The sequence below is a fragment of the Ictalurus punctatus genome, chromosome 23 (genome assembly GCF_001660625.3).
Source record: "Ictalurus punctatus breed USDA103 chromosome 23, Coco_2.0, whole genome shotgun sequence".
Lineage (NCBI taxonomy): Eukaryota > Metazoa > Chordata > Actinopteri > Siluriformes > Ictaluridae > Ictalurus > Ictalurus punctatus.
The window spans coordinates 2,350,001-2,374,666 of NC_030438.2; the positions used below are offsets into that span (position 1 = coordinate 2,350,001).

Below are 24,666 nucleotides of genomic sequence, written 5' to 3' on the forward strand. Positions count from 1 at the left end.
ACAACAAAACAGAATACCTCTCCCAATAGCATGCAGCTATTTCCAAATCAGACAGACCTGTGCTTTTCCCTTTTAAAACAATATAAAATGTCCCGGGTTTGCACATTTTTACTCGGGGGTTTAGAGACCATCAGTTCTCTCCCATACCAACCGGATGCAAAAAGGAGCACATTTGTCTGTTTTATGTTTTTACCTGACTTTAGTTATATTCAGAATATATCACACTGTTTTTGTTCATTAGATTAAATATTGGCGTAAGACGTCGGTTGAGGTTTAGGAGTTACAGACCCTCCATTTAATTATATTAAAAATAAATAAATGATGTGTGTATATATATATATATATATATATATATATATATATATATATATATATATATATAATTATATTTCATGGAAATATAGAAAAAAAAATAAACATCATATTACACACGTTCAGGTCACCCCCCCCCCCCCCCCCCCCCCCATTTTATTGGTAAGTGTTAGAAAATGTTTTTGTAACAAAAATGCGACTCTTAACCACCCAAACCTAATTTTAATCCCCCTTTTCTTAGGTATGAAGTATTACTACCTTTTAACTGATCACAACTAGAACATCTAAAACAACTGTTATACCCTGTGCAGCCTGCCTGTGCAGATTTTCAAGGTCTTTCATAAACAAATCACCATCAGTGGAAGCGAAGAAAAGGCATTCCTAGAGAGAGAGAGAGAGAGAGAGAGAGAGAGAGAGAGAGAGAGAGAGAGAGAGAGAGAGAGAATGGAACAACAACAACAATTATTATTATTATTATTATTATTAATCATGTTCTTTATATACACGAAGTTACTTAATGAAGTCACAAATGCAAGATTCCTGCTTTTCACATTAGGTTGTGATCCTGTTGAAGAGCTTTAAGGTAGAATAGCAGGTCTCATTTAGAGGATAGCGAGATGTAAAATACGGAGTCTGCGCCATATAAAATTATCTGGAAAACTATTCCCTCTCTACCTATCTGTGTGTTATTTGTCCAAAGTTTATATCATAAGAAATTCCGGACAAAAAAAAAAAATAATAGTGTCATCGTGAAATGAATATAATCTAATTATTCAACCCTGATAACTGCTATTTTCTGTCAGAATAAAGACACCTATTCTGGTCTGAAGGCTTTGTTAAGTGAGAGAACGGGAAAGAGACTGACTCAGCTCCGAACAATGCCATATCTGAATCGGTTCAGTTTGATTGACACGCACGCACGCACGCACGCACACACACACACACACACACACACACACACACACACACACACACACACTATTACTACTATACACTATTGGACCTCAGGGCAAAGGGGGACTTTGGTGGGAATGAGCAGCATCCTGAAGTCAAATTGACTCCTCAAACAACACAAAAGAAAGCTTGCTGTACGAGTTAAAAATCACTCGGAACCTTTCTCCTATAGTTCAACAGGACTGAAGCCTGACAATCCACACTGATTCAGTCATGATTTAGTCGGGTATGTGGGCAAAATAAATAAATAAATAAATCACAGTTTGGTTGGTTTCAAAATATAAAACATTAGATAGTCGATTCTAACATCATAAAATGTATGTGTGTGTGTGTGTGTGTGTGTGTGTGTGTGTGTGTGTGTGTGTGTGTGTGTGTTTAGTCATTATTTCAATGACTAAAGACTATTCTTTACATATGGGAAGCAGTGATGAGTGAAGCCAGTAGGCCATTTATTAGGTCACCGCGCTATTTATATAACTGATTTTTGATCATATTATGAAAGAAATCCAGCATCACCTCCTGAAACATTTAGTCATTATGTAGAACGAAAATGGCACAAGAGCTTAGTGACGGTTTTGTTTGAATCTAGGCCGAATAAGTACTCGGCAAAAAAAAAGGTAACATAGGTGACCTATGACATGATATATAAATATATATTTAAAAAAATAATATTTTTCTTAATCATCTTGACCTCACAGCCAACGAGCGTGAATAAAATCACCAGAAGAATAATAAAAAAAATAGTGACGGGTAGTTTTACTTTTAAGAATGTTAAGAATGAGCGTGAGAGAGAGAGAGAGAGAGAGAGAGAGAGAGAGAGAGAGAGAGAGAGAGAGAGAGAAATAGAAAATGAGAAATAGGTGTAGAGAAAGAGAGAGAGAGATAGAAAATGAGAAATAGCTGTAGAGAGAGAGAGAATGAGAAATAGCTGTAGAGAGAGAGAGAGAGAATGAGAAATAGGTGAAGAGAGAGAGAGAGAAAATGAGAAATAGCTGTAGAGAGAGAGAGAATGAGAAATAGGTGAAGAGAGAGAGAGAGAGAGAGAGAGAGAGAGAGAGAGAAAATGAGAAATAGCTGTAGAGAGAGAGAGAATGAGAAATAGGTGAAGAGAGAGAGAGAGAAAGAGAGAGAGAAAATGAGAAATAGCTGTAGAGAGAGAGAGAGAGAGAATGAGAAATAGGTGAAGAGAGAGAGAGAGAGAGAGAGAGAGAGAGAGAGAGAGAGAAAACAAGCCCTCCTCTACACAGAATAAACGGATTTGTTGCATGAACACGGTGTAAAACATAAAGTCTAAAACACATCCCACCTTAGAGCATGAACTGATTTCCCAGTTGTAGCCCTTAGAGCAGAGCTTCTCAATTCTCTTTACACGCCTTTAGCTTGAACAAATTCAGCAGATCGTCTCAGAAGGCTACATGTTTATTTCATGAGCATATTTAAATGTGCACAATACTATTTCGATTATTTATTAGAAACACGGAGCTTTTATTCCTGAACCTTCTACTATTTACAGACTTGCTTTTGTTTGAGTTTGGATTAAACCCGCTGAGTGGACGTGCTCTTTCTTACAAACCTTGTACATTAAAGATGTTTGTGTTGATGGCGTCTTTAGCTTAATTTGTCTTTTATGGGTCTCGTGTGTGTTATGTGCAGCCCCCCTTTTTATTTATTTTCTGTGTTTGCGTTGCTGTCAAAAATTGTTATTCACCAAAAAAACAAACAAACCCAAACATACATACTCACACCTATAAGAGCTCAATAATAAATCTAATTATTTTGATAAAAACGGGTTCCAGCACTGTAAATGAAATAATAATAATAATAATAATAATAATAATAATAATAATAATAATAATAATGTTTCTCAGACCCCATGGTTATGCTTCACGGGCCCCTGGAGGCCCTTTGGTCTCACCTTTAGAACGACTTCACACAAAGATTTCTTGGTCCCTTTATTTTTCGGACTCTTTTTGGTCTTCTTTTTCAGCATGTTCTATGTGTATTTAGAAGGCAGAGAAGGTAGACCAGCCTGTTAATGTAACTGTAAAATGTATAAAGAAGTAAAAACATCGTTTTGTCCGAACACCAGCATGTAGAGAGTCCGATTCCCCCTTAAACCTACATCCATAATCATTCTCTCTGAAGTCTTCACTAAATAGAAATAACAGAATACTAGTCAGTAATCCCCCCCCCCCCCCACCCCATTTTAAATGTGAGGATTTCGAGTGAATCTCAAGGGACGGTGAGTGCGACTGTGTTGGAAATCACAACCCACCATTATCAACGTTATCATATTTATGATTCAGTTCATTTAAGTTATTAGACTTGAATAGAAAGGTTTTAAATCCAAACCTCAAACAAGTAGGCATTTAAATAATGTTAACTTGGGCTTAATGTGTTCTGTAGATGGAAAGTTCAGGAATAACAACAACAACAACAACAATATGATATGAATAGACAACAATATGATTGTACACATTTAAACAACGAGCCTAATGTTTGACTGTTTGGATTATGTCCATGAATAAAAATCTGTACTGATGTAATTTATTAGCATTTATAAAACTCGTGCTTTACAGAGAGAAGACTTTATTCGGCCGCATTTTAGGCGAAAACGGGTGAATGCTTGTAAAATAAACAAATAAACAAGAAAAAAATAAACATTATACGAGACTTCTTTTTTTAGTTTTCTTTCCTTCTTCCCCAAAGAAGATTTTCCCAAAATCTGTTTATAAAAGAGCTTTAATTTGCCCTCCTGAATGCTGGGCTGGAGCACCATGACACTGTGAACAGCGTTTTATTAGGAAAGTCGGTACCTAGCATCTTAACTGTTTAATTTTTTGATCGGTTTTTTTTAACAGCTTTTGACAATAAAAAGCAATATGAGAAAGCATAAGAGTACACGAGGAGAAGCAACAAATGGACCGATATGAGGCTACTGAATAAATGTGCTCTGAATGTGATAATCGTGTAGGCTGTCAGGGACAAAAATATCCCTCAGTTGTAAGGGAAATGACGAGGTTTATAATAAGTGTTATACAGCCTACACCTCTACACAGAAAAAAAAACTAGAGGTGTCTCAAAGGTTCTATAGACCGTAGGACATAATAATACACTATAGGCTAATGCATACATTACACTATACACGCGTCTGTTACATCATAGTAAAATAACCTTCCCTTTTCACTAAACTCTTACCGTGCATGGTACTTCAAGCAGTTTTATAGAAGAATTATTTACTCCTTCCAAGGTCCAAGGTGTAATACATGCACACTGGGAATATTTATTTTTTGACGCCAACATTTGTAAAAAAAAAAAAAAAAACATCCATAGGAAGTCTCTTTCTTATGAAAAATGTTTTTTTTTATGGCGTCACCGTGAGAAAATGAATATTATAGCAAATGTCATGCTCTCGGTATAGCTATAACGCATTTAAACACCATTCAAAAACGTATAAATCATTTCTTATATATATGTTCTAGCACGGAAAAAAAAACTCAGGTAGATATACATGAACTGGTAGAGGTTCAATTTTATTTCTCTAAGCCTCTATCCGAAATACATTTCTAAGCTCTGTAATCAAACAGATGACGTAATAATCGCAGTTAATGCCGAAATTATGTGCAGAATGACCTCGACTTTGAAACCTTATTTCCTTCTCCATAAATTAAGACCTTTGTTTTTCATTTCATTAAATATTGGTTGAGTGATACAGTCATGATCCGGTTCTGAGTAAAACAAACAAACATACCAAACAAAAAAACCCCACATGCGCCTATTAGCATTTTATACATATAATGAGATGTAGCTCATAACGCTGAAAGTGAATACAGTAACACATCCTCCACTGCAGAAGCCTGAAACAGACTTGTGTTGGACAAACAATAGGCTCGATAGCTGTTCATCTACACGCTGTTAATACAAAACGCCTATTTATATTTTTTTTTAGCCTAAACTTTTTTAAAAAACCAAGCTATCCCAGGTGGACGTGTTATACTTTCAAATATATAACCCGAATAAGGGGTTAACGGTGTGACACGCTCCAATTTCCCAAACCCAACTGAGTAGCCATTACGCTGAACAGCGCAAGCGTGGACACAAATCATAACTTGTGGCTTAAAACACATATCCAACAGGTTTCATTTGTTCAGGAACACTCATTGGAGCTTTAAGACTCTGTATTCACCTTCATACATCGCTGCATTTTGATACATATACGCGACAATTTGCTGACAGGTCTCCTTTAGAGACTCGGCTAATTGTGGCGCGGCGCCAGGAGGACATTTTGTGTTCATTTGTCGCCCCCAATCGGTGAAAGAAAATAGCGCAACTTCCGCCTACGAGGAGGCAGGGCTGAGGCATTTAAGGTGGAACGGAAGAGATATGATTCACGTTCCTACCGCAGAAACGGGCCTCATGACTTGCTGAGCATCGATCTTACGGGTTTATGCTTCACATAAATGTATGTGAAAGATGATACCATGGTGATTTGACTAATTAAAAATAATAATAATTGAAATCATCGGTGAATTTGCATTAATCTCTTATTTATTATGTCATCAAGAATCAAATAAAAAAAAAAGCGAAGATGTAAGGCGAAAACCATCATAACTTTGGTTTAAAATAAAATTATTTTTAAACACTACATATGTATATATTTCCCCAAAGTTCACATCTAGTCATACAATCACAAAAGAGCCTCACGTGGCAAAGGTGTAGCTACACGACCAGGTGTATTCACCTTGGTCTGTAGCACAGGTGTAAGTAGAAATGAACATTTTATATTGTTTCCGTTTTATTTACGCGGGTTTAGACTATAGTTTAGGGGAGGTAAAATGCTAGTATTTGTTAAGTAAAGAATGTTATCATTGAAATTGCAATGCAAAGGAGAAGATACATACAGAACGCGAGCTGACTTAAAAAAAAAATAAAATTACAACCCCCTCCCCAATTTCCCATGGAGGGGCGCACTAATCTGTCTATTAATGTCGAAAAATGTACACAATTTCAAGCCATTTGGATATAAAAGCCGCTTCTGGTAGAATTTCTGAGCTAATTACAGGGTTTTCACAGCTGGAGAAACAGATTTATTTATTCATGGCCTTAATCCCTAAACTTCGCAGTAATGCGGTAACCTACTCTGCAAACCGAAGCCTATCATTTCACTTTTAATTCCATTGGCAATTCATTTTCCATCGGCTTTCCAAAAAATTTCTTAGGCCCAACAACACGAGGCAGACAATATAGAAATATGATGTAAAACATTATAGGCGAACTGCAGTAGGCTTCATAATCACCAATTGATACTAGATCACGGATAGATCCTGAAATGAACGCAGCTACAGAAAATCACAGGTCTACTATAGCCTAATACCCATTGGGTTGGTCGACTTGACACGCATCACATGGAAACGTAAATAAACCGTACCGCCACAGATCATTTCACGTACATAACTGAGCATCACTGATACAGACTTAAAGTCTCTAAAAGCGAATGAACAGGCCCAGCACTTGCATGAGTAAAGGCTACACAGGCTTATTAAAGATACCCAACAACGGACCCTTGATGGTTTCCACCCCAACGCCAAGGAAGAACACAGTGTGCGAGCTTTTTTTTTTTTTTTTTTAAAAATCTCTGCTCTGAATTAATAAGCAGTTGCAAAATGTCGCACAAATACGTGAATTGAAGATGGAAGTGCAGTTAGGGGCGAGGCTGGATTAGAAAACACACAGGCACGAGGATTTGCAAAGTGCTTTAATGGTTTGGAGCGATGCTTCTGAAATGGAGTGTATTATATTGGTTAACATCTGAACATAATCTGAATGACCCCCCCCCCCCACCCCAACCCAACCCAACCCTCTCCCAGACTTTTAAAAACACTCTCACCAACACGTCTCATCCTCGACTGATCACTTAGCAAACACTTATTTCTCCATGCTCATGGAGGGGGGTGGGGGGGTTTCCTCTCTCTCTCTCTCTCTCCATTAACTAGTTGCGGAGTTAAAACAGGACACACACGTTGCGCCGCGTTTAATACAGCCTAAAATAATAATAATAAAAAAAGAGACGTTAACTGATATTAGCACAATAAAACTGCCATCATTTTCTGTGAAGATTTCTACATGATGTGAAGAACCTGTGCGGAGAGGCTGAGTGCTGATTTGGCAAATCTGAAGGCCAAAGGCGCGAGATGAAGCGGGTTTCCGGTTGCGTGCTGCTGCGTGTCAAAACCACAAGTATTCAAGCAAATGGGTTTTTTTTTTTCTTTCCTCTTCTTTGCATATGCGAAGACCACGACGACTGGAGGGAGAGGCACTGTTTTCCTCTCTCCTGTTCCCCCAATTTTTTTTTTTTTTTTTTTTGTGGGGGGGGAGAAAAAAAGAAACAACCATTGCGCAAACTGGTAAAAAAAAATAAAAATAAAATAATAATAAAACAACAACGGATAAAAATAGCAAAAGAGTCTGGATTACTGATAATACTGAGGTTAAGTTGATAAAAAAAAAAAAAAAAAAGATAAAAATAAACATTGTGACAGAAGTCCCACTCAGCTTTCACAGGGCCATTTTCAATGCTGGAACTCAAAAAGGTGTTAATGGTTTTAAGTGTTATTGTCAACACAAAAAGAGTCTTCTCCATACACAGCCAAACTACAAACAAACAAACAAACAAAAAAAGAAAATTAGAGAATTAGAAAATAAAATTTTTACCTGTGGAAAAAAACAACTGAGATTAAGAATAGAAAATTAAAGAATTTGGAGTAAAAAGGCACGACTCTTGCACAGTGTATACATTGCTGACAGTATAAAGCAGGTTGAAGACTGTCAGAAAGAAGAAATAAGCGCGTGTATATTTTTGTTTGTTTGTTTGTTTGTTTTCTTCTTTTAGGAGGGGTGACTGTTACACACGGCATCAGGCTGAACAGGGCAAACAAATGCAACATGCATTATTAAAAAACAAAACCAAACAAACAAACAAAAACAAACAAACAACAAAAAAAAAACCCCAAAACTTTTTACAGTACTGCACAATTCAAAACAGTAACATTCTTCATTTATCAGAACACTTCACTCGATAAGGATGTGCTGCTTAAAATGCGAACAATTCCGTGTACAAATTAAAATGCAAATAAAAACTGTGCATTTAATTAAAAAAAAAACAAAAAAACACAACAACAAAAAAAATCAAATCAGTTGAACCAACACACAAGAAAATGCCGATTCTAAAGAGTCAGAACTTTCTAGATGGTGTGGTGGTGGTGTCATGTTTCAACAGATCAATATTAAAACAACAGCAATTTCATGCAAAATTTCGTAGAAATTCTAGCCATTTCGCAGGGATTCATATCGGTAACGTAAGAAAACATGACGCCTAACATGAACCTTTCCTAAGAGTCGACTCGATTTCTTATGAATCACCATTTTGTACAGGTGTGGCGTTTCCCCCCTGTAAATACCACTCTACCGAACCAAAGGGATTATTTAAACTTCTGGTTCATTATGTGCAAAACATACAATACACTGCTGACTCGACTGCCAATTTAAAAACGTAAAGTTTATAAAACTGGCAAAAGAAATTACACTACTCTACACACAGGACCTCCCCATCCTCCTTTTCTGAAACTCCCCCAATGAACACTGTAGCTAACATTACAGCAATAAGTGTGAATTTGTTTACATGATGCAAGAGGTAAACTATGGGTTTTCTGCCTAGAACAAGCGTACTTGTGACGACACAAATCCACGGGCTGCATTCAATAGTGCCTCATAGTGCTATTGTTGCAGTATGTAACAGACCAAAAAGATCCTCATTTTAAAAAACAAAAACAAAAACGTGCAACAGTTTAAGGTGCTGATGGCAAATGAAAGATCATTCCCGTAACAGATTTTACAGACTTGAAGTGATTGCCACCAATGCTGTTGCTTCTGTTCAGTTCATTAGAACGCCTTTTCATGATGCGAAATTATAGACGAATCATCTCAACCTCCTACAGGTCATTAAAAAGACAAAACAAAACAAAAAAAAAAAAAACAACACACACACACACACAAAAAAATAATAAAATACCACCACACACTCGTGTGAAACACTGTAGGAACATGCAAGAGTCAGAAGGTGCATTCCTTCGTGAATGTGAATGGAGCTCAGGAGCGTTTTCTTTGCAGTCAGACTGTTCAGAGGAGGAGAGCCATGGTTTCGGAGAATTAACGTGAGAATCAACGTCGCGTTGATTAACGCAATGAAAGCACGTTCACCTACAAGTGCTGCAGCTTTTAACTAGAAACACATGAAAGACAAGAACCGGGTAGATTTGGATGAAAGAAAAGTATATGAGCATGGACAGATGAGAAAGAAGCACGGGCGGAAGAGGGGTAAGGTTTACATTAGGGGCGGTGTTAGGTTTAACTGGGGAAGATGAGCAGGGACGGACTGATGAAATGCGCTTTCTGGTAAAGCGTATGAAAAGTAAAAGGACAGGCATTTTTGACCAATCGGGGTGGGTGACTGATTCTGCATGGGATAGCTTCACATTTCCTTTTTGTCTGAAGTGAATTCTACAGCAGTTGAAAGCTCCTTTCCTTCTCAGCCTCCGTTCTGAGTGACATCATTCTACATGTGTATGTCCATTCACTGAGCCACGTACACCATCACATTTGCGCACTCTCTCTCTCTCGCTCTCTCTCTCCCCCTTTCAATTAAAAGGAAGGCAAAATAACACATGAATTAAAAATGCCATGAGAGACATGCATCAGAAAGCCAAAAAATTTTTTTTTAAAAATCCATAGCTCCCACAAAGATTTATACTTGTTACTGTTTCATCACACTTATGGTCCCAGAAAACAGCAAAGAACAAATAAAAAATGAAAATGTAAACGAATGGTGGTTGTAGCTGCTGTAAGGGTGGGTGAGTGCGTTTGGGCACCCCTCCATCAGCGTCCCTCTTTCACCCCTGTGGGTTTTGCTCCAGTTTAGGGCAGAATGGTGGTAATGAAATCGTAGAATCTCTTAGAGTACTGCTCCGGGTTCACGGTCGAGATCTCTGCTCCAGCCTAGACAGAGGGGAAACGTAAGAGTGATTATACTCCCAATGTATTAATATTAATCTCCTAACCAATGGAGAATAATATTAGCTTTATACAACAACAAGCACCCAATAAACAATATCTGGGATGTTTCCATCAAGGTATTCCAGACAGCAATGTGTCTACATCTTAACTAAAACAGATGAGCATTTTCCCTCCAAGCACTGTGTGCTTACTGTGCAACACTGTATATACATGCACTCCATTTTCTACTATGATGGGCTTGACCATGCATCTGTGGTGACGGTTACAGGAAAGCCAACAGCATTTTAAAATGATTTGCCAAGTGTTAGATTTGACATGTTTTTTGTTTCATTCAGAAATTCAGACTTCAAAATTTCGACCATTTACGGCTTAAAAAGCTTCATTGGCATCCCTAATAAATACGGTCAACTGATATACACCAATCAGCCATAAGATTAAAACCACCTGTCCAATATTGTGATATTGTGTAGGTCCTCCTTGTGCCGCCGAAACAGCTCTGACGTGTCGAGGCATGGACTCCACAAGTCCTCTGAAGGAGTGCTGTAGTATCTGGCACAAAGACATTAGCAGCAGATCCTTTAAGTCTTGTAAGTTGTGAGGTGGGGCCTCCATTGATTGGACTTGTTTGTCCGGTACATCCACACAGATTCCCGATCAGATTGAGATCTGGGGAATTTGGAGACCGTATCAACACCCTGAACTCTCCGTCATGTTCCTCAAACCGTTCCTGAAGAATTTTTGCAGTGTGGCAGGGCGCATTACCCTGCTGAAAGACGCCGATGCCTTTAGGGAACACCGTCGGAATGAAGGAGTGTACTTGGTCTGCAGCACTGTTTCAAAGTAACTTCCACATGAACCCCAGGACCCAAGGTTTCCCAGCAGAACATTGCCCAGAGCATCGCACTTCCTCCACCGGCATGCTTTCTTCCCATAGTGCATCTCTTCCCAAGGTAAGCGACGAGCACACACCCGGCCGTCCACTTGATGTAAAAATCTTCATCAGACCGGGTCACCTTCTTCCATTACTTCGCGGTCCAGTTCTGACGCTCATGTGATCATGGCAGGTACTTTCAGCGGTGGACAGGGGTCAGCATGGGTATTCTGACCTGTCTGCAGATACGCAGACCCATACACAGCAAGCTGTGATGCATCTGATACCTTTCTATCATAGACAGCATTAACCTTTTCAGCAATTTGTGTTACAGTAGCTCTTCTGTGGGATCAGACCAGACGGGCTAGCCTTCGCTCCCTACATGCATCAATGAGCCTTGGGCGCCCATGACCCTCTTGCTGATTGTCCTTCTTTGGACCACTTTTGGTAAGTACTAACCACCGCAGACGAGGAAAACACCCCACAAGACCTGCCGTTTTGGAGATGCTCCCACCCATTCGGCTGGCCGTCACAATTTGTCCCTTCTCAAAGTCGCTCAGATCCTTATGCTTGCCCATTTTTCCTTCTTCCAACATATCAACATCAACATGAACTGATTGTTCACTTGGTGCCTAATATATCCCACTCCTTGAAAGGTGCCATTGTAATGATATAATCAAAGTTATTCACGTCGCCTGTCAGTGGTTTTAATGTTATGGCTGATCAGTGTACTTGTGCTCTAATGGTAGTTGACTAAAGTCAAACATACACTGATGGATTTGATTTCACATTAACGAACCCCAACGCTTTCCCCACTTCCCCATGTGGAGAAGGTGTCGGTTAACATTGGTGAAGTCAAAATACCAAGGCAATTGTCAATCATTCCAGATTCACATGCCCCTGGAATTTTGGCAGCGGGATTAAAATTAGCCCTAGATTCTTCAGAGGAAACAGGCCTGAAGTTCCTGTGCTCCTGAAAAAGTTCCTGGGATCATGCAGTGGAAATGTGCCCATTACGTTTCCTATATTACTCGCATACCAGTGGAACACATGGCAGACACAATAGTGAATAATAAAATAAGCACTCACTCCATGCTTGACTGTTTTAGCTGCATGAGCTGCTTTCTTCTTGGCATCATAATGTTGCAGTATGTCAATCACAGCCATGAAGTAGACTTCCTTCCGAGGAGAGTCTTAAAAATGAACAAAATACCAGAACCAATTAGAATTTCAGGAGCTTAATCCGTGCTAAATATGTCAAGAGGAAGGTGGGCGAGTCAGTTCCTATACACGTCCTGTACCGTGTTAGTTAATCACATTGTTGGCCTGTTAATTGACAAGGTCTGCAATGATTCGTTTATTTCTTTGTACAAATGCACTACTGCTCTGTTAAAGGCTGCCAAATGTGTCAAAGCGCCAATGTTAATCCAATGTTAATATATATATATATATATACACACACACACTCAGTGCCCAACCTATAAGGTACATCTAACTCGCAGCTACAGTAAAGGACTAATTTTTGGAGTATATGTGCCAAAGAGATTAACTTTAAACAAAAACCGACTTCAGAGAACCTGCTGTTATGCAATCGTTGACACTCTCCCATCAATTGATACTGTAGCAAAAGTGTGATATTGTAGAAGAGTGTTATTTAATGAAAAGCTTTTTGCTTTTTTTTAATTTTTTTATATCTTAACGTTAACCTTAAGTGTGCTTTATTTAAAAATTAAGTAGTATGAATTAGCTGAATGAGTTGAGCAATATCGTACGAGCAAGAGTGCAGTTTTACTGAACATGACTGTGATTCGTCCGTAGGTAACAGATCTATAAACAAGTTCGACAAACAAGAAATTAATATTGACGACGTGACATTTCGGTCACAATATGGCCATTTTCTAGCATGTTGGCTAGCTGTCTGCATTTACGGCACTGGGCAGACGCTCTTATCCACGGAGACTTACGTTTAACTCATTTATACAGGGGCCCAGCAGTGGCATCTGAACTCATGACCTTCCGATCAGTAGTCCAACATCTTAACCACTGAGCTACCGCTGCCCGGCTCACACGGATTTGTATATGTTCCTGTTAAAGTTGCGTCCCTTAAAATTGGTGTCCCTATTTCCAGTTCATCTTCATCTGACAAGCTTTCCTATCTTAAGCCGAAAGTTATGTTCTTGAAAAGTAATTGTTTGCCATGTCTGCTGATGATGTCGCCAACACTACTGTCGTAACGGTCTTGAACTAGGAAGTGAAAGTTTTACGTTGCAAACACAGATGAGTGGAGCGATACACAGTGAAACGTCCCAGTGAGGTCACCATTCGAATCAGTGAACCGGAACTAACTGTTGTATAAAATAATAACATATATCCTTTTGTCCAAGCATCTTAAATGTAACTTATTCATATACAACTGTAATTTGTTCATGTCTTTATAGCGCAATTCAATCCTGAAATGATCCGACGTATGCGGTTTATCAGCAAGGAAATAATCCGAACCTGATTAATACCACTAAGGGCAAGGTAATTCACTAAGGACATGAAAGCGGTGTGTAAAAAGGAGGGCTGGAAGATATGCAGCCTGGAGCTGGGGATCATTATTGAAAGTCATGCTTTAGTAGGTATATTAAATGCACTAATGAAAGTGTACATAACTAGAGTCACTGCATAACATCATAACAGAGTGTCACCGTCTCCACTCACTGTCGTGACTTTTAATTGCGTAGACATCAATAGTAGGGTCAAAGTCTCCCGGTGAAAGGGGTTTGGTGCTGTCCAGAGTGTTGCTGGGGCTGTCTGGAGGTGTTCCAACAATCCCTCCATCACTCTCTCCTTCATCATCTCCTTCATTATCCTCACTTTCCACTTCCTCCTGCTCTGCTCGCTCCACATCATGGATCCCCACCAACAGACTGTAATCCATGAGCTTCAACAGCGCCAGGAACTACACGCACCAAGATTAATAATCAAAAATCATATATAACGTCGAGACTATTTGAAAAAATGGTTTAGGAGAAATTTAAATCTGCTTTGAAAGTGTGCATGTAGAGGGTGTTTATATTAAAAACAAACAAACAAACAAACAAACAAAAAAAACATTGCATTTACCTCCACATCCTTCCTGAGCTTCTCAAGAAATATCTTTTTATTTTCCTCATCGATGTATATTTTCTGTCCATCGTTGATGAAGTCATTATCCTTGTATGTAGGCAGCTCCTTCGCCTTAAAGCAAAAAAACAGCAGAACGTTCAATGTGTAAACGTGCACTAACAGTCAAAAGGTTGGACACATCTGCTCATTGAAAACAATTTCCCACTACTCTAATAGTAACGAAGACATTAACAGAATGAAACACGTGGCATTATGAAGTGACCAAACGTGGTGTTCATATCAAAGCGGTTATTCCTAATAACAATTCTCCTTAACAGTATTCCCAATGAAGCGTTGCAAACTCTTGGAAACTTTTCACAACCATCTTCATGACGAAGCTTCACCCGAGAGGCCTTTCTGAATATTTTCCAAACACGCCGAGCTCTTATTGGGTATCCGAAATTAAAACCACCTGCTTGGGGAAACAAATAAATTTAAAGTAAAAGCTACTCGCTTTACGTTCTGTGTACATTTTGATTCGAAATACATTGATATCCGTGCATTCACTTCATGAATTACATCTGTTCTAGAAATACACTTCAAACCTGTGGAAACACCTTCACGACATTAAAAATATATATTCAATCGAATGTGTGCAGACATTTCACTGGTACTGTACGGGAAAGTGATGCAGATAAAAGATCACAATATTTGGAAAAACTTTGACTCTTTTGAACCAAATTGAAATCAAACAAAATTCACAGCGTCTTTTAAGTAAACCACGGAGCAGAAGAAAACACACACGTAGTACCGCCTTTTTATCGTGAAAATAGATGTTCTTAAAATGTTATCCACATAAATCACTCCACACTCATTTTCCTAACCTGCTCTTCATTGTCTGTTGCATGGATTGGAGAAAAAAAACTAACAGGTGCTGTGTGGACTTGACGGACATGGTTTGTGTTCATGGCAATGCTCTGGAGCTGCGATGGGTTTTTGATCAGGCACAGTGTACAACTTTGAAAAACAAAAAAAAACATAGTTTGCAAATCTCTTCTAGCTAATAAATTAATGTGTGTTGTTTTTATACTAGTATATCATCTGCAACCTCGTCAGTACACCTGCTTTCACTGATCTTAGAAACGAGCTAAAACGCATTAAACAGCATTATAATCATTAAACATCCATATAACCAACCCTTTATTCACTGTATGTGTAATACATGCGATATATTTTACTCAGTACCCCACTAGAGGGAGCTGTGGAGTCGTGAAAGACAGGCCTGCTACGGAACTTCCTTATTCACAAACATTTAAGGGAAGTTTAAATACTGAGAAGTAGACGTTTCACTTCCTGTTCACAGAAGGATAGGAAATTAGAAAAAGCACTTTTGGAATTTTTAAAAATGCATCATTATTTAATATCTGCCTTTTATATAATGAAATGAATTAGTTGTCAATTACAGTGACAAAATAGCTGAATGTTTACTTTTGAATAGTATACCAAAGTGCAACAGGTAGAACAGTGTCGGCAGCAAAATCGTCCTTAACGCTCAATCAGAAAATCACAATGTTGCTATAAAGTGCCTGGAGTTTACACAGTGCTGCTTCTCTGAAAAGAAAAGAAAGCAACTGAAACGAGAGCTGTCAAACTAATCCTCTACGTGTAGCCTACCAGAGTGCTAACAGACTGAGTCTGTGACCAAATCTGCTTCTGGCGGTTATTAACACCCCATAGGTAGCAAGGTAAGACACATGATGCCTTTTAACCAAGGAGATTACAATTTTACTACACTGACAGTGATGCTTTCCTCTGGGTTAAACATACGGCACTGATAAAGCATTCATAACACTGTTTTGAAAAACACCCAAATGCACTATGGGCACTACTAGGCGCTAATCATTGCAGAAAATGATTGTGTGTGTGTGTGAGTGAGAGAGAGAGAGAGAGATCACAGTTCATTTATAAGTTGGGTTTAAGCTCTCTTGGACAGCTGTGGCATTGATGGGATTTGAACTTGCAATCTCTTAACAAGGGCAAAGCAGCCAGCTGCCCCACTCTGGGCCCTCGGTCAATGAACCGTAAATCTGCTCCTATCTGTAGTAACTGTGAAATCATGTTTCTGACGTGATTTAAAAAGTTACATTATAACTACTTACATTTATAACTGATGGTTGTGCTGTTTGAGTAAAGCCCTGATTTATTAAACCACTGGTATATTTAGTAAAACCAGCTCATTTTATCCGTCATCATTTTTCCACCACAATATCATTACCACTGACAAAAATACTAATTTGTATCAAACTGGCTGTGTGATCAACGTATAATGCCTGCTATTTGCATATAAGAGAGAACATGATGATTAAAAGGATAGTTAAGTGCTAAATAATGGAGAAGCAATCAGTTCGTGTGTGCGCGAGTGCATACTTTGTACGTGAGGGTGTGTGTTTGTCTTGAATAGCCATTTTGGCATCAGTGAAGGCCTTGCACAATCCTATGAGAGCCCAGGGATACAACAGGGATTAGATGCAGTGTGTGTGGGAGAATAACAGGATTAAAATAGAAGTCTGGTCTCCTTATGTCACCTCTGACCACCGGCAACCTGTGCATTGCACAACAAGCTGACTTCTGGAACGGAGAGCTGGGTTTAAAACTGAGCACTACCTTCTTCAATCGCATGCCTAGATTTTCTATCCTCCCAGTGATATTAACTGCTGGAAAACATCGAGATATTTACTCTCAGAAACAAACATATAAAAGGTTAACTGACTGTTAACTAGTCACGTGTGCAAATCAACCTTTGTCCTTCTACATTCATCAGAAGTGTACATGAAAAACGTGCACATGACCTGAAACAGATGTTGCTGATGCAGCTATGCCAAGCTAACACATTAGTAAGCTTGGTTAAAACTGGGGTAGTTGTAGTTAAGCCACAGTGTGTGTGGATTTAAGGTGACACTTTTATACACCTGTATTCTTTGCTGTACTCCATGTTATCTGCGCTTTTAACTGCCATGTTGGCATTCTGCTGCTGACACACACCCATATATTGTCTATTGTACGGACTCTTACAGATTTAACGTTGAATGTGCCTTTATGTTACTCTTCTGCTGTATGTGTGTTGACTGTTGATCTACTGTACATCTGGGTTAGCCATAACAGCACGGGTAAAATTATGGTGCAAATTGTATACCCCTGCGTACAGGTCTATAAGTTTGAATTTAAATCGGTTCCTCAAAAGTTCTTTAGTTCTAGACTCCTGAATGGGTTTGAACTTTGAACCTATAAGAGTTCCACACAGGGGCAACCTGAAGAACCCTTTAGAGTACTAAATGTAAGCTACTTTGTCTAAGGTTTCTATGCCAACAAAAGAAATAGACAACTTCCACCAAACACAAGATATATTTCCTTGTAGAGCCATGGCGGCTCAGTGATTAGGGCTCTGGGCTTCTGAATGAAAGGTTGAAGTGTGCTGCTAAGCTGCCACTGTTGGTTCCTTGAGCAAGACCTTTAACTCTCATCTGCTCAGCTTAATTGTAACTCATTCGCCATTACATTTATGGCATTTAGCAATCACCTTTATTCAGAGCGACTTACATTTATCTCATTTATACAACCAAGCAGTTGAGGGTTAAGGGCCTTGCTCGAGGGCCCAGCAGTGGCAAGGACTTGAACTCATAACCTTCCAATCAGTAGTCCCAATGTCTTAACCATTGAGCTAATATTCAGAGATGATGTTTGACAAATTACTGACATCCCCTTAAGAATATTTTAAACAAATGCATTGAAAAAAAAAAACACCCTCATTATTAATTTGCTCCCAGTTCCCAGAAACATTGCGTCTTTACCATGTTCTGTTTTCCTGGGGTATAAATTGTGGTTGCACGCATGTAAAATCCCTTTGTCGTCCATTATCATGTGCAAAAACACAAAAGAGGCAAATTATTGCTGACCAGCACAAATCAGCAGACTCCTCGTCTCGGTCTCTGAATTTGAACCCTACTGAAGATCCGTGATATGATTTGAAGAGGAAGCCCAAATGTACAAACTTAAGAATCTAAAACTTTACAAGAATAGACTGTAATTATTTGCAAGGCAGGCATCACAAACTATTAATTGTACGGGTGAAAGCAGTATTATTTTTTTTTTTTTTTAGAAGAAAACAAAAGTATAAATAACACTATACAAAGTGCCCGTATTAAGTGTGTACATGTATTAATTATTTTTATTCACTAATGTTTCTTTATATTTATGAGGGTGCCAATAATTCTGCAGGGTACTGTGTAAATAAAAGGCTATGAATAAGTGAGTGTAATAGATTGAATAGTTGGTTGTACTCTTGCGGTAATCCGTTTGTTTGAGTCTCTTTTCCGCTAAAGTTTTCTCCTTGTCGCATAAGGCTCGCTCATTAGTGCTCCGTGAAGCTGATTTGTGACGATGACTGCTGCTAAACAAGACGAGTTTAATTTAAAAATAGTAGCCCTTGCAATTCACATTTTAAATGTAATCTGTTTGAGAGTGGCAGTGCATGCAAGTGTGAAATGGCAGAAGCAGCCAACTAGTAAATATCTGTGCCACGGAAAACCCGACACGCACACACATACAAAAGAAAAACAAAACACACAACAACAGAAAATCGGCTGCACATATTTTCTATGAACATTAAAATACGGAAGGAATATCAGAGCTTATTGCATATTTATTCCAAAATAAAGTGCCTTTACAACTGAATGTCCTTGAATGGCATTTACTTTTAACCAAAAGTTTGTCTCAGAATGTCCCACTGGTTTTTAGGAACTGCAGTGATGTAATGAATTAAAACTGTAATAAATGAAACAGGAAAACACATGCCAGTGGCACGCATTGTAATCACTGGCGCCCTTACACCTTAAGTGTAAGTGGAAAATGGTTCCACTTACACTTAATGCGTTTCAGCGAAAGGGATATGAATCCAATCTATTCTCACGCAAAATGCAAATACACCTTTCTGCCGAACTGAAATGGCAGCCACCGTTATTTTTCCTCTATTTGGGTTTGCGAATGCGGTCGGAAAAGAAAATGAAAATGTTTGCTACAACGCTTACGCAACAAAAAGACAGCGCTTATTATGTGCGGCGTTTTCACTGTCGTTAGTACTAAACTTTAAAACCCAGCGAGATACCTGGATGAGTCAACACCGGTGAAAAAATACAGAGCTGGCTTCTTTTACGGAACAAGACTGGCTATCCGGTTTCCGGATGGGGCGCCGGACCTTCCATTATATCTTTGTGTCAGCCTGCAAAGCAATTTAACGAGGAGGCACACTCATCTCCATCAGGCTATACCGGTCCGTACTTCCGTTTGGGAGGGAGAAAAGCGCTGACGTATGTCGTTTCAACAACCGGATGCATTCAGACTTGTCCGGTTTCGTCTGGAATGCGAACCAGACCGCCTCCTGAAATGGTTTTGAGCGATCGGATTTTAATCAATCGGTCTCGAATGCGCTTCGGAAGGCATCTACACCTGGTCTCTTCACAATTCGGATAGCCATCCGATCAGAGACCAGGTGTAAACAGGCCCAAACAGCGGTTGCTGTGTCGCTCGTTTTACTACGCAGCAGTTTTACGCATTCAATCGCTACCTGATCTGCACTGCATATGCATGAACATAACAGCGGATGATGTTTCAACTTTTATTGACGCTTCTTACTTTAAAAAAATATATTTGTTTATCACTGAAATCTTTGCTGGTCACGTCGCCAAAGTATCACGATATCGATATGGAACGTTAACAAGCATACTAAAGAACGTATAAACCGCTAATAAACTGCAAATTAATACAAAATGTCAGATTCCATTAAGAATAATTAAGACTGTATGTTACATTCTTCAAAGAACTGGATATTAACGGCATTCTGCTTTAACATCATTACCTTCTCCTTGTCACTGGCCTCCCTCGCAACAGTAGATCCCTTAGAAAGAAAAAAAGATCTCGTCAGTTCATAGTTTAGTCATCAAATTATCAACCAAAATTCATCGCTCTTCACCTCCCATCACATACCTTCAAGTCGTATTTCTTATAGACAGACAGCCGGTGGCTGAAGACGTTGCGTGTGACAATCATATAGGTTTCATCTCCGTCTACGGTGATGCGGTACATGCCCAGAAACTGAGGCAGCAGCGTGGTACCGTGACATTCCACAATAAACTACGAGAAAGAAATGACACAACTACTGAAAAGAGCATGATCCATATAACTGAAGCACATATGCAACGCTTAATAACGCAATTTATTTATTTATTTTATTTTTACACAGCACATTTTCATACTCAAGGTCATTTTATAGCTCATGTAAAAAGAGAAATGAGGAGCAAGGAGAGCTAGGAACATGAGAAGTGATCGTGTTAAGAGAAACGGTTTTCTTTTACTTGGTTCTTGAAAGAGAACAGAGAAGAAGAGTGAGTGATTGAGGAAATGAGTTCCAGAGCCTGGAGGCCACAGAGCTGAAAGATCTGTCGCCCCCACGCAGGCCAGTTTGGCTTTAGGAACCATCAGTAGATAAATCTCTAAACTTGAACAAGCAGCAATCTTTCCCCAGACTGCTCTAAATCTGGGACTCTAATGTGTGTGTGCGTGTGCGTGTGTGTGCGCGCTCAACAACAAAAACATGCTCGATAATGAAAATCATCTCAGTTAAAGCGATATGAAACCCTTTAATATATATTTACGTGTGTAATACGGCGTTGAAGATGTTCAGTCTGCATGTGCCTGTGTGTGCGCACGTATACCTGGTGATATTTTTTAAGGATGTTGTGCATCTCGGCTACGTCCTCACTGCTGATGGTCTTAATGACGTATCTCTTGTCATAGGAGGTGTGGAAGCGGGCACCGCTACGACCCTGAGCCTCACTAACGAGAGGTGCGCTGCGGGTCAGAGAGTTCTACACGTAAACACACAAAACACAGGGAGACAAAAGTCAACTGTAATGCTTGCACACACTGCACAGAAAATTTCCATATTTAAAAAAAAAAAAAAAAAACACACACACTTTATTCAGCTCGCTGGCTAATTATTACATCCTCGAAGAGCTGAGGGAGGTGTGACACAATAAAGCAGGGAAAATGCACCAAAATTCCACACAAGGTTTAAATCAGCCCCGTGTTTTCTCTTAGAAATAAACAGTGGGTCAGCATGTAGTGACAGCATGTGATCGGTTGTGGAAGTGAATGTGAAACAACCCGTGGTGGTTATGCAACTGTCTTTTTTTTTTTTTTTTTTTTTTTTTTTCTTTCCAGTTTAGCCTTGTAAAGAAGCATATTCTAAAGTAGCCAAAGAATAGAATACCTACACTACCGGATATTTGATTTGTTCTTTGTGGAGGTAAAAAAACAAAAACAAAACAAAATAAAAATACCTTCCCTTTGCCTAAAGCACAGCGATTAGCACTGTTCACCAATAAGAGAATGTTTTCTTTCACGTGGGAGTAAGAGACACACAGGAAACGATATTAAGCACACTGGATGTACGTGGGTGGCTGAGACGTAAAAGGATCGCCCTGAAATTACGCCGCCATTACGTGGAATAAATGGTCCATTTTACGACAGCGGATTGAAGGGTTAATGACTAAATTACAACTCATTAATCATGGGTTTTTCCTCAAGGAGGACTGAATCTACCCAGATGATATGAACCGCCAACTGCTTGCAATATGAATGGGGCAGTGTGTAACACCCAATGTGACAGCTGTACTACGCGAGACGAAGTCCCGCACCACGTTAAAAAAAAATAAAATACATTTTGAAAAATGCCAAAGGCAAAGATGTTAATGAAAATGCCTGTTGTATTAAATCCTGACGCACGAGTAGGTATAAGTTTGTAACGTAGTTTTTGTTTTTTTTTGTCAGGTGGTGAAGCAGCTGGAGCAACCTGACAAAAACATGGCTTTTTTTTTTCCCATGTCATCAGGACTAAAGACAATTTTACAGCCATGTCAAATCCGTCTTCGAAACATCATCTTGTTGATCCATTTCTGGTATTCGGGTCTCTCCCCATTCGAGGAGAAAAGGGCGTTGTCTTATGGCTGAAAATAACTTCTGGGGAGTGTCACCGAGATGTCAGCCGAGTCAGACTTTAAATCTACTTTATACTATTTAGTAAAAATACCGTGGGGTTAAACTTCTGCGCTGTTCACATCCGACACCCCCCCCCCCCCTTCTCTAACTGTATAACGTTCAGACCTAAACTCTGGGCAATATCATAAAAATTATTTTGTTTTCGCAGTATATATATGAATATTCTATAAGGAAAAGAAAAGCTCAAGACTTAATTCATTTCATAAATTAACAAACTAAAATAAGAAACATGGTCATGCTACACCAACTTCCACAGAAAATGGAAATTTGAATAACAAGGCAGATGAGTAACTGAAGACCTTTTCCTGTAGCCCGTTTATCTCACTTGCTTACTCCCAACTGCTTAAAAGGAAACTTTAATAACTGGTAATGACAGAACTCTGAACTCTTTTCCAGTGCGGTGACTATATCTAGCTCCGAAGTGTTCATTGTGCCCCGGTGCTCAAAAGTTCGTGTTTCGGCTGGACACTGGCGCACAGAAGTTCAATATTCTCACGCTTCTGGCCAGAAATGAGTGCAGAAGATGCTCACTATGCGGCTTGACCTTCGGAGCCTGAAGCAGATACTACAGGATAACTCACGATAACCGTGATATACTCAGAAAGGTGCGTCTGGATAACGATGACTTGTCATCACAGACCCCACGTCCAACTTCATCACGTTATGAACATACCTGGAAGTCCTGGTCGTCAATGCTGAACCTTTCCCTCAAATTACGGAAAACGAGAGGGCAGTACTCCTTGAATTTAAAGTGGCTTGGCATATTCTCCCTGAAAGGAAAAATTATAACGTTTATAAATAAATAAATAAATAAATAAATAAATAAAAAGATTACGAGTATGTAATGTAATAATAAATGCTTCCCTAAACCAGAGTACATTTTGAAATTAGAAGCAGTCAATTTAACTCACTTGTTAAACAGGTGGTTGTCCACCTTGATCTTCGAATAGGCCTTGAAGTCATCAGGCATCAGCATGATGGGGATTTGAACATGACTCAGCTCATTTATCTAAAAAGGCAACAAACAAAAAAAAAAAACCACACACACAACAGAAACAGATAAACACTCAATCATTCTACACAGAGAAATGATCGTGCATATTTCTAACAAAGTGTTACTTGAGGTCATGTCATAAGAACCGATGTCCCCCGCCCTCCCATTTAGATTTTAATATACAAAACCTTTTTTTTTTTTTTCCACGTCCTACCAAAAACAGAAAAAAATGTGGACAAAGATTAATATAAGCAGAAGCGAAGAAATATTTATCTATATACATGACATCTGAGGGAACGTTGTTACTTTACTCTGATAGCGAGTTATAAATCTATCCAAGTGGCAAGTGAGCCAGTTCGCAAGCTAATACATTCACTATATGGCCAGAGGTTTGTTGACACATGAGCATCACACCCATATGTGGGCCACAAAGTTGGAAGCGCACACTTTTACAGCACGTCTCTGCATGCTGTAGCACTATAATGTCACTTCACTGGAAATAAGAGGCCCAAACTTGTTCTGGCATGACAATGCACCTGTGCACAAAGTGACTCAATGACATGGTTTGCCAAAATTGGAGTGGAAGAACTCTAGTGGCCTGCACAGAGCCCTGACCTCAACCTCACGTATACACTTTTGGGATGAACTGGAACGTCGACCGCGACCCAGGCCTCATGCTCGGCATCAGTGCCTGACCTCACTAATGCTCTTGTGGCTGAATGAGCACAAATATCCACAGCCACGCTCCAAAATCTAGTGGAAAGCCTTCCCAGAGGAGTGGAGGTTATTAGAACAACAGAGGGAGAATCTGAATCTGTAGCCTGCTCATGGCTATCAGAGCCATAATATTCCTCTATCGGTTAGCTCTGGCTTTATCAAAGGACAATTTGCAAATCAAGGCCTGGAGTCCTGAAATCAATTTCTCTCTCTCCTCCCTCTCTCGCTCTCTCTCTCTCTCTCTCTCTCTCGCTTCTGTGAAGTGATGGGCACAATGACAGCGTGAGCGATGATTCCACATAGTCAGAAGGCGATGTCTCCGTTTAAACAATGCGCCATTTTACTCAATAAATAAATAAATGTGTTCTCATGTGGAACTAAAACCAACGTCGAGCAATAATTCATCCCAAATGGACGCACTGCGCTCCAGGTAATGAAACGGTGTATGACTGTGATCGAGAAAATCAGTACTGGTGCGAAGAATTCTGTGACTCACAAGGTATGTCTATTTGGTCTGCATAGTGGAAAAGTAAAGGATCATTTAAGA

General features: G+C 39.3%; 1 protein-coding gene across 3 annotated transcripts in view; it reads right to left on the bottom strand.

The window, feature by feature from the left end:
- Window positions 1-5,792: 5,792 nt before the first annotated feature.
- pip4k2aa (phosphatidylinositol-5-phosphate 4-kinase, type II, alpha a) overlaps window positions 5,793-24,666 on the bottom strand; it is a 36,019-nt gene continuing 17,145 nt past the window's right edge. For 2 of the 3 annotated variants that reach the window (XM_017453109.3, XM_053674887.1), the window contains exons 2-10: window positions 23,320-23,417; window positions 23,082-23,178; window positions 21,064-21,216; window positions 20,336-20,482; window positions 20,208-20,246; window positions 14,315-14,428; window positions 13,910-14,150; window positions 12,296-12,399; window positions 5,793-10,317 (exon numbers count right to left, since the gene is read on the bottom strand). In XM_017453109.3, the coding sequence (XP_017308598.1) occupies window positions 10,237-10,317; window positions 12,296-12,399; window positions 13,910-14,150; window positions 14,315-14,428; window positions 20,208-20,246; window positions 20,336-20,482; window positions 21,064-21,216; window positions 23,082-23,178; window positions 23,320-23,417 (1,074 nt within the window). In that variant the 3' untranslated portion in view covers window positions 5,793-10,236. The remainder of the gene's footprint in view (window positions 10,318-12,295; window positions 12,400-13,909; window positions 14,151-14,314; window positions 14,429-20,207; window positions 20,247-20,335; window positions 20,483-21,063; window positions 21,217-23,081; window positions 23,179-23,319; window positions 23,418-24,666) is intronic. The other variant, XR_001810274.3, reaches the window with a different exon arrangement.